The following is a 10,894-nucleotide window of genomic DNA, read 5'->3' on the forward strand; positions in this document are numbered from 1 at the left end:
ACTCTGTCTCAAAAAAAAAAAAAAAGAAAAGGAAAAAAAAACAACACACACACACACACACACACACACACACACACACACACACACACACACACACACAATTTCAGCTGGGCGTGGTGGCTCACGCCTGAAATCCCAGCACTTTGGGAGGCCAAAGCAGGCGAATCAGGAGGTCAGGAGTTTGAGACCAGCCCAGCCAACATGGTGAAACCCTGTCTCTACTAAAAATACAAAAAATTGCCGGGCGTAGGGGCTAACACCTGCAATCCCAGCACTTTGGGAAGCCAAGGTGGGCGAATCATCTGATGTCAGAAGTTCAAGACCTGTCTGGCCAACATGGTGGAACTCCATCTGTACTAAAAATACAAAAAATTAGCTGGGCGTGGTGGCGCGTGCCTGTAATCCCAGCTACTCAGGAGGCTGAGGTAGGAGAATCACCTGAACCCAAGAGGCGGAGGTTGCAGTGAGCCAAGATCGTGCCATTGCACTCCAGCCTGGGCAACAAGAACGAGACTCTGTCTCAAAAAATAAATAAATAAAAAGTAGCTGGGCATGGTGGCACACCCCTGTAATCCCAGCTACTCGAAAGGCTGAGGAAGGGGAATCACTTAAACCCAGGAGGCAGAGGTTGCACTGAGCTGAGATTGTGCCACTGCACTCCAGCCCAGGTGACAGAGTGAGACTCTGTCTCAAAAAAAACCTCCAAAAAACAAACAAACAAACAATTTTAACTGTGTAAAATGGATAGAAAGAACATACCCAGATCCTCATCTCTGATTTGGATGACTTTTTTTCCTGATTCTCTATTCTTGCCTATAATTTCTAAATTTTCTATCCTGACCATCTATTATTCTCTTCTCAGAAACAAAAGTTAATCATCCTTTGGGATATTATTCAAATGGAAGAATACATTTCTTTAGCACCAAGAAAGCATCCATAAAATATTTTCAAATGCTGAAGGGGGCTCATCCGGTGAGGGAAAGCTATGTCCCGTTCAAGACAGAAGTCCTCATGCTGTGGCAGAGCTGGGAACCTGTCCCCCTTCCTCTTATACAGTCTCCCTAACGCAGGTGTTAAGCTGCTGGAAGACCAAGGTGTAGAGTGTGGCATTCTGGGTGGGCTTTCACGAGTAGTGAGCCTTTTGCAAACGTTCTTATGTTCAAATTGTAGGGTTGACAATTATACCTATATCGCTTCTATCTTTACAATGTAATTCTAAAAACCAGGTCAGTGTACCTGCATATTAAAATGACCTCTATATGCCAAAGGAAAATTCTATTTCAAAAGGCAACTTATGTAATGGTCAAGAGGAAGGGAAATCCAGCTGCATAAAATGAGAACTTTTTTTATTAAAGAAAAAAAAAACCTCCTAGTCAGTGAAGCAGTTATAAAAACCTAATCTGATCTACTCTGCTTTCAGCGGAAGCCTGAATGTATTTGTTCACCTTGAATCTAATCACCAAGTCACTATTAATGCATACAGATACAGTTACATCATATTCAGGCATTCAGTTTTAATTTCAAGGCATTTTAATTTACAGACTGTCTTGCATCCCTCCTAAAGGGTCAGAAGTTGAGACAACTGGAAAAAGCATGAGTAGCTCACCTCCTCAAGTAATGGTTACAGCACAGGGCATCCTAAAACTAGTAGGATAAGCAATAGTTACAGCACAGGGCATCCTAAACTGGTAGAACAAGTAACAGTTACAGCACAGGGCATCGTAAAACTGGTAGGATAAGTACTGGTAAAAGCAACAAGCCCTGTCCCTGAGGTTCTTTCAGTCTAAAGTTCTATCGGATGCTGGAAAAGAGCAAAGGATGGGGCATCCCACTGATCGGTCAGGAGGGGCTGAGCTGTGGCAGGCCTTCCTGGCGAGCTAGTCACATTCTCAAGCTTACCCTCACTATTTCACTGCCAGTCACCAAGGACCTGAGAGGTTCTGAATGATACTGAAGGTGGTGGCGGGGTAGGGTGGGGATAAGGTGGGGCCTAGGGAGGGGCAGCAAGGGAGAATCTCCAGACGAACTGGTCCTTGACTGACATCTTCCCTGTTTCATGACACCTTTCTGAGGAATTCAGTAACATTCTATAAAATTTGGCATATATGAAAGAGTATCAAGATACACCTTGGTTCATTTCACAATTTATTTTATTCTTTATTATTATTATTTTTTTTGTTTTTTGTTTTGTTTTGTTTCATCATTTCACAATTTATTCTGGTATTTTGAAACAAAATGGTAGCCAAAAAGGAATCTCAAAAGTGTATCCTGAAAGCAAGGCAGCATGGGAAAGTGGCCAGGGGCCAGGGAGCAGCAAATTTCCAGGCAGGGAAGGGTACCCAGTGACTAGACTGGGGACAGGACAGCTGCACCTCCTGGCCTCGCCAAGGCAGGCCCTTCCCGGTGCTTTGCGTTGGGAGCACGTCCGTAGGTTGGTAGCCAGGATGAATTCATCAGCGTCCTTGCCACTGAGGGTTGCAGAATAAAGGTGAAGAAGGCCCCACGTGGTCCTCAATGAGGTGACAGCAGGTACCAGTTCAGTGTGAGCACCTGCCACTGAGGGTTGCAGATTAAAGGTGAAGGCGGCCAGCCTCACGTGGCCTATGGTGAGGTGACGGTGGGGACCAGCTCAGTGTGAGCATCACCTACAGTTGGAGCCTTCACATCTCCCACGGCAGAGCTGCAGTGGACCGATTCTTCAAGACCCCACGTACCTGGCTGACGTGGCCATAGGGGCTCTGTTGCCCTTCTAGAAACTTATCTTTAAGGGAAAATCCTTGAAGGATATCGGACAGCCATTGTCAGGATTTGGAATGCAAAATAACTGCCAGGTCGTGAAAACCGGCACAAAGAATAGGGTCTGGAGGCCAGGGCTGAACTAAAGAAGCTGAAGGATTTAGAGAAGCCTGTGGAGAAGACAGCCGACTACACAGAGAAGGAAAGAAAGAACTCATGGTGTTAATCAGACTTTTCTGGCCAAGGATTTACCATCTGAAACTCTCCACAAACTTGACAGGAGAGGAAAGCAACAGCTGAACAGTTAAGAGGGGATGATCCACAGACCAGTTCTGCCCCAAAATTTCAAATATGAAAACCAAAAAGGAAGGAACTCGGGGAAAAAAGGCTAAAGCATTCCTATCCAATCACCACCACAGAGCGCAGCATCTGCCAGAAGACACAGGGGCTCCAGTAGAGGAGCTCGGCCCTGGCTGAGTTTGGGTTGAAAGGGGCGGCGCTGCCCTGAGCAACAAGAACCTCCAGCCTTGTCCTCCACGGGACAGAGGCGCTGACAGTTGGCCAACTGCCACTCTGATAGTCCTACATCTGTGTTTTACAAACAAGCATTGTCTTTGAAAACTTAAGAAAGCTCCTGAGTTTTTCGTGGTCTCTACGTGGTTACCTAGTCTAGCAGCCTCAGCTTGTCCAGAAGGGCCTTCCCTGCCCTCGTTCCCTTAGCACTTCTGGCCTTCGGGGGATTTCCCTGGACAGGTGAGAACTCCATTGTGTCCTGGGACAGACTCAGTTTCACAGGCTACCCTGGTCCTCAGATACAACGGGGCCATTTGTTCCTCCATATCCTACAGCTCCCTAAACGTAAAGGAAAAATCACCAGGATGTAGGGCCCAGCCAGCAAGTGTGAAGAATGGCTCAAAACAAGCGGTTGACGATCATGTCCTTCAAGCACCCTTCACTGGGACCTATTTCTCACCCAGTTAACTGGATTAGCAGCTCACAGAGCCTGTCCCAATGCGCTCCTGACCCTGCCCAGTCAGAGGCCATGGGAGCTCAGAGGGCTACTCCAGGGTGGGGCCTGTGCTCAAGGCGAAAGCTCATGCTCGTCCCCAGGCAGATCCCTGTCAGGCTGAACCCAGTGCTGCACTGTGTCTGTTTGAAACCAGGCAGAAGCATGGCCTGGGAAGGTCAGAGAGGAGAGCTAGCAAGAAACGGGTTGCTAAAGCCAACCTCATACTTCTCAGGAGAAACGTTTGATTCCTTCAGTGGAATTTCTGCTCCCTATTTCCTTTTTTCTCTTTTTTTTCTGAGACAGTCTTACTTTGTCACCCAGGCCAGAGTGCAGTGGTGCAATTGCAGTTCACTGCAACCTCCGCCTCCCAGGCTCAAGCAATCCTCCTGCCTCAGCCTCGCAGGTAGCTGGGACTTCAGGCATGCACCACCATGCCAGCTAAGATTTCCTTTTCCGACTTGCACTTTCTTTAAGGCTATTTTTATCTGTTTTGTGGCCTGTTTTTTCCCTTGTTACTAAAAAGAAATCAATATGGAACATGAGTTAGCAAGCAGGAGTATACATACTTTTGATTTACCAGGTAGGAAAAGAGTGTTTTGTGATTTCAGTTGCCCTTTATTTTAGTAAAGTCGTGAGTGGCCCAAGTAGGCAGGACCTTGTGGTCTGGCCTCAAAATTGGGCAGCGCCACCACCACCCTGCAGTCCAGTGCCTGAAGGACCAGCCCGATTCACCCGCTTCACCAACTCTGAGGCTGGCCTCATGGGACAAAGAGGGAATTCCACTGAAGTCTCAGGATTTTAGGACCAGGAGGGTAGGAGCCAGGGAAGGTGGCGGAGGTGAAGCATGAACAAGTGAGCAGGATTCCAGGTCCAAGTCCTAGCCTGACTCCCCACTTCAGTCACAGTAGCTCAGTTTCATGTTTTTACACATTAGCTCTGTGACCTCACATACATTTCAAATGAATGTGGCACCTACTTCCTGTGGTTCACGAAGCAGAGTGACTGACTACAGGTAATCGCACCTATTACAGTGAGGGTCACCGAGCGGATGTTCAAAGCATGTTACCTATTGTTGTGTTCGGATTCTACATTCAATTTTCTTTCTCTTTGAGATGGAGTCTCGCTCTGTTGCCTAGGTTGGAGTGCAGTGGCACAATCTTGGCAGGCACCCACTACCATACTCAGCCAATTGTTTGTATTCTTAGTAGTGACAGGGTTTTGCCATGACAGCCAGGCTGGTCTCAAACTCCTGACCTCAAGTGATCCTCCCACCTCAGCCTCTCAAAGTGCTGGGATTATAGATGAGCCATCGCACCCAGCCTCTGCATTAGATTTTGTCAGAAGAAACGATTTGGAGATCACTGATTTGGCCATCTTTCTCATTTTAAAACAACTGAAAAGTAACTTTGCTAAAGCACACAAAAAGTATGTAAATGCATTTGTATAAGAACGTTTCCAAAAAACTATGCTTCTCTACCTACTCTCACTCCAACTTCCTTCTTAGAGACCGCTACTGTTATTTCCAGACACATTTATGTACATAAACATGCTTTTCATTTTTTCCATAAAAAAATTATACTATATGTACCATAAAAGAAATTATATCTCCCAAAGCGCTGGGATAACAGGCATGAGCCACCGCGTCCAGCCCCTAATTCTGTCACCTTTAAACTGCTGTATAATATCTCACGGTAAGGATATGTCACAATTTAACAGGGAAGGCAGTTCACCACGTTACAGCAGAATCAGGACAAGGCCGCAAGTCTCTCTTGACTGCTGGTCCAAGGGTTCTGCTACTAAATCACTCTGCTTCTCTACTGTTACCAGCAGTTTTTTAAAAAAAAAAAAACCCAAATCTAGTTTTAAAGAAAATTCAAAGGTATGATTCTCTCAACTTGGATTTCTTCTTCCCTCCCTCCTTTCTTCTTTCCCTTTCCATTCCAGCCTGCATGAGTTCTGTGTATACTGTGCATGACTCGAGGAGACACATGAATCAGCTACAATTCCTGCATTCAAGGAACTCAAAGCCTGTGCATATGTAATAATGCAAACAGAAATTACTATAAAATAGTCACTTGGTTTCCCTGTGGAAAGGAAATCTAAAGAAAGCATACTGATGTGTTAGCAGGGATCCTGCACCTCCAGAAAGAAAAGGTTTATTCCTTTGTTTCGTTTCTTTTCTTCTTTTTTTTTTTTAGAGATAGTGTATCTCTCTGTCACCCATCATAGCTCACTGCAGCCTCAACTCCTGAGCTTATGTGGTCCTCCCGCCTCAGCCTTCAAGTAGTTAGGACTACATGTGTGCGCCATCATGCCTGACTAATTTTTTTTAAGTTTTTTATAGAGATAAGGTTGCTATATTGCCCAGGCTGGTCTTGAACTCCTGGTCTCAAGCAATCCTGCCTCGGTCCCCCAAAGTGGTGGGATTACAGGTGTGAACCACTGCATCGGGCCAAAAGGAGGAGGTTTCCAGAGAAAAATTTTGGACCTGGGTCTCTGACTACACAGAGATGAAACATTTAACCAGGAGTAATATGTTCCACCTTTCCAATGGAGGCACACAGTTCCCAGACCCGTATACCTGGCTTTGGTGTTTTCAGAGACTCTCTGACCTAGTTTGCTCACCAGAGATGTTAAAAGGCAAACCCTAAAGTAAAAATATATCCCAATTGTAACCAAATTTGATAGCTGATAAAGTAATAAGGTATTTCTGACTGAGTAAGGCCTCTGACTAACAAAACTACTAGTCTGTAAAATGGGATCAATACTTAGAAAAGATGATGACAGGGCATTCTAAAAACATGAAGTACTGCATAACAAATAATAAATCCATTCAGAGTGATCTGTACCATCACTTTTCCTATCAATTCAGTTAAATCACTGGAATGAGGGATTAGGCACTGAAGCCAATGGATAGAACTGTCATACAGTGAACGGGTGGAGTCGCCATACAGTGAAGCGCTGACGTGAATCCCAACCACCCAACCCACTGACTTCATGTCGCAGACTCCCTTGGGAAGGTCTTACCAGGGTCCCATCTGTCAGGGTGCAGCCGGAGAAGCGTTTTGCAAGAAACCCCTCAAAGTTAGTTGTTCTCTGAATAGCAAAAAGAAGCAACTTCACTTCAATCTCCTTCGCTCTGGTCCGCATAATCTTGGCAAGTTCTGTCCTTCAAAACAAAGACATAAGAATACTATCAAATAAGCCAATCATTCATTCGAGATAAGACAAAGTAAACGGCCTTAGCTTATATTCAGAGGAAAAAAATGTATGTGGTCATTTGGAACCCTGAGGTCTGTTATTGGCTTGGTCTAAAACCTGGGGAATACAAATACGTGTTCTAAACAAGAATTTTAAGGTGAAATTAGCCAGCAGGCAAACAAATCAGGGATTATGAATGCTTTTTTTTTTTTTTTTTTTTGAGATGGAGTCTCCCTCTGTTGCCCAGGCTGGAGTGCAGTGGAATGATCATTGCAAGCTTTACCTCCTGGGTCCAAACGATTCTCCTGTCTCAGCCTTCCAAGTAGCTGGGATTACACCACACCTGACTATTTTTTTGGTATTTTTAGTAGAGATGGGGTTTCACCATGTTGGCTACACTGGTCTCAAACTCCTGACCTCAAGCGATCCGCCCACCTTGGCCTCCCAAAGTGCTGGGATTACAGGTGTGAGCCACCGCTAATCTGTTCCCATGGTTACTACATTGCCTGTTTCTTTAACCTGTTCAATAATTGGATAATAATACATATGGAGCACCTAATTTTTTACTAGCGTATATAGCCTAGATAATTTCACAAGTCATGAATTACTGAATAACAAAGCCCTCCCTCCTCCTGAGGGCCCAATAATCATCTCTTCAACTAGACAGCAAGAGCCCTGGAAATGTACGCCAGGGACAGGAATCCCTGTGAGAAAGTGCCAGCAGGCTTGGCTGGCCCCTGCCTGAGGCACTCATGTGCAGCTCTCTCAAGTATTACGTTTCAGAAGGTCAGCTGCTAGTAAACAGCGACATGTGAGTTCTTAGTAAGGACTAAGCTATCATCATCTTCCCACAAAAATACATGACAAAATCAAACCAAGGGTCTCTGAGTTTCAGAATGATGTATCTGTAGGATTTTAGCCAAACTTCTAACAATAGAAGCTTGGCAGCAACACTGCATTGGCTGAGACAACAAGAGCAGGTACCGGTGAGGACAGAGACGGTGGGTTCTAGCATACGCCCAGTCTCTTTCAAGCTTCATTCCTCACAGAGCTGCTTTTCAAGTCTGCTGAACTGTGAGCTAAAAAGAATTAGCTAACGGTTTCTCAAGGAACTAACTCTTTATTTTGCTAACTGGGATTCAGAAGGTGACAATCTCAACTGATTCTAAACCAGTGCTAAAAGGTTCTCTAAATCTACAGGAGTCAATGTGTTTCTTTTTCTTTCTCTTTCTTTCCTTTTCCTTTTTCCTTCCTTCCTTCCCTCCCTCACCCCTCCCCGCTTTCTTTTTTTGAGAAGGGTCTCACTTTGTCTCCCAAGCTCGAGTGCAATGGCATGATCATGGCTTACTGCAGCCTTGACCTCCTGGACTCAAGCAATCCTCCCATCTCAGCCTCTCTAGTAACTGGGATTACTGGTGCTTGGCAACATGAACAGCTAATTTTTGTATTTTCAGTAGAGGTGGGATTTTGCCATGTTGCCCAGACTGGTCTCAAACTCCTAGACTCACATGATCCACCCGCCTTGGCCTCCCAAAGTACTAGGATTATAGGCATGAACTGCCGAGCCTGGCCCAATGTGTTTCTTATAACAAGAGCCACAAAGAACGGAGCTGAGTGCACCTGCAGTTGCAGCTGCTCAGATGGCTGAAGCAGGCAGGCTGCTTGAACCCAGGAGTTCAAGGCTGTAGTGCACAATCACCACGCCTGTGAGCAGCCACTGTACGCCAGTGTGGGCAACACTGCGAGACGTCCATCTCAAAGCCACAGACTGTATGCTAACACCAAGCGTGAACACTGGCATGAACTACGGACCATTGCTCTGGGCAGACTGTGTGCTGACACCAAGCGTGAACACTGGCATGAACTATGGACCTGGGTGATGATGGTGTGTCAGTGCGGCTTTGCCAGCTGTGACAGACGCACCACTCTGGTGAAAGGTGCCAACCACAGAGGGACGAGGCAAGGGGCAGGAACACATGGGACTCTCTATCTACTGCTCCACTCTGCTGTGAACCTGAAACTACTCTAAAAATAAAATCTGCTTTTAAAAAAGCCAGTATCCCTTAAAACACTTTTTCCCCACAATGTGTTTACAACATGCAATTTGACTGTACTTTCCACGATTTTAATAAAACAGACCACCATGAATTATGGTAAGGTGGTTGAGTTATGCTTAGATATGGGCTTTTTTCTCTTATTAACCTGGAGTTAAACGTAACTGTGTACTACTGGGAGGAAATAAATAACTAGTAAGAACCAGTTACCAATACAGTTGTAGTACAGCTAGAAATAAAGAATAAAAAAGTTCAAGACCAGCCTGAACAACATAGCAAAACTCTGTCTCTACAAAAAATACACACATAAAAATTAGCTGGTGTGGTGGCACATACCTGTAATCCCTGCTACTTGGGAGGCTGAGGCACAAGAATCACTTGAACCCAGTAAATGGAGGTTGCAGTGAGCTGGGATAGTGCCACTGCAGCACTCCAGCCTGGGTGACAGAGTGAGGCTCTGTCTCAAAGAAAAGCTCTATTAACTATCCAGAGGCTATACACGCTGTATTAGGAATGGGAAATTCATTTAACAAATGTTTCCTTAGTGTCTGCTGTATCATTAAAATAAATACTACGCCTGACTCAAAGGAACTGTCTATCTAGCAAATCAGAAAATAAAAACGATGATGGGATATATACACAGCACACTGATACATGTGAAACCAATTAGGGGAAAACGTGGGGTAGAAGAATCACTATAGGTCGATCCAGTTGATAAGCCTTCAGTTGGTGAAGGTAGACTGAGGTAAGAACCACACCAAAGGAAAGTCCCAGAGCAAAGACGGGAGCAGAGGAGAGCAGCCGAGGGGCCACAGTTGGGTATGAGGATGGTATTAATCATCTAGTGGGGTCTGGAAGTGGCAGTGAATCCACAGGACAACATGGAACCACTAGAGTCTGGGGGACTGATGGTGAAAATTCCATAAACAACAGAACCAACAGAGAATTGGCATCTACCTTGTTACATGGCAAAATTCTACTGCAATCCTCTCAGCCATGTACCACTCACGTGGAAACATGCGGCCGTATTTCTCCTCATAGTCCACAAGCTGGCGTTTTATCCAGGCGTAGCGTCTGTCGATTTTGTCCAGCCAGGCAACCTGGTGAAGGTGGGGAACAGAAACCACCCCATGGTTAGAAGCAGAATTGGAAGTTTAAGGAAACAAGCAAACACAGAGCCAGGCAAAAGGGAACAAATCTCCGTATTTCTCACGGCTTTAAAGAATCTGGGCTACGTTTTTACTTGATTTTTAACTTCAAAATCCAGAGGTTTTTAACCTAGGGTCATGATTGGGCTTCAGAGGTCTATACATTTCCAAACACTATCTGCAGAGTTTTATGCACAGGTGCATGTTTCTGAATTTCTCCAAAGGGTCAGTGACCTCGAAATGATTAAGAACTATCAAGTCAGCCCCTAGGGCTCATGGCTCAACAATCAACACTGTGAGGCAGGAATGCTAACATAAAGTCTAAATCAGTAGGCTTGACAGCATTCATTTCTCGATAAAATTCAAATATTACGTCTGATCTTATTTGGTCAATACTTACATCTTGGTTTTCCTGAAAAAGTACTAGATACTCTGACAGATGCTGTTTAATAAACTTTTTCATGATCTCCTGCTTGATTCTGGGGTCCAGAATATTAGCAACCAGACACGCATCTCGTAGAACATTGCTGGGTCCTCCCGGTCTCTAGAGTAAAACAAACAACATGTGCCAGGTTAAAAGCCACAAACACCCTTTAACCCCCACGGCTTCTCACAGTCGCTACTTCGTGTATCTACATATTGTTGGTCTTACTCCTACTCCCCTGACACTCAATCTTCCTACTGTGAATGGATGTCAATTGCTTGTTCCTCAATGAAGGAATTATTACACTAGCTTTACAGCAGCC

At 45.0% G+C, this 10,894-nt stretch overlaps 1 protein-coding gene across 5 annotated transcripts in view; it reads right to left on the minus strand.

Moving 5' to 3' along the window:
* VPS53 (VPS53 subunit of GARP complex) overlaps positions 1 to 10,894 on the minus strand; it is a 166,638-nt gene that overhangs the window by 83,122 nt on the left and 72,622 nt on the right. For 3 of the 5 annotated variants that reach the window (XM_032263449.1, XM_032263450.1, XM_032263446.1), the window contains 3 exons: positions 10,549 to 10,692; positions 9,958 to 10,100; positions 6,740 to 6,914 (listed from right to left, as the gene is read on the minus strand). In XM_032263449.1, the coding sequence (XP_032119340.1) occupies positions 6,740 to 6,914; positions 9,958 to 10,100; positions 10,549 to 10,692 (462 nt within the window). The remainder of the gene's footprint in view (positions 1 to 6,739; positions 6,915 to 9,957; positions 10,101 to 10,548; positions 10,693 to 10,894) is intronic. The other 2 variants (XM_032263448.1, XM_032263447.1) reach the window with 1 other exon arrangement.

Source organism: Sapajus apella, unplaced genomic scaffold, assembly GCF_009761245.1.
Source record: "Sapajus apella isolate SASKATOON/1434 unplaced genomic scaffold, GSC_monkey_1.0 scaffold136, whole genome shotgun sequence".
Taxonomy (NCBI): domain Eukaryota; kingdom Metazoa; phylum Chordata; class Mammalia; order Primates; family Cebidae; genus Sapajus; species Sapajus apella.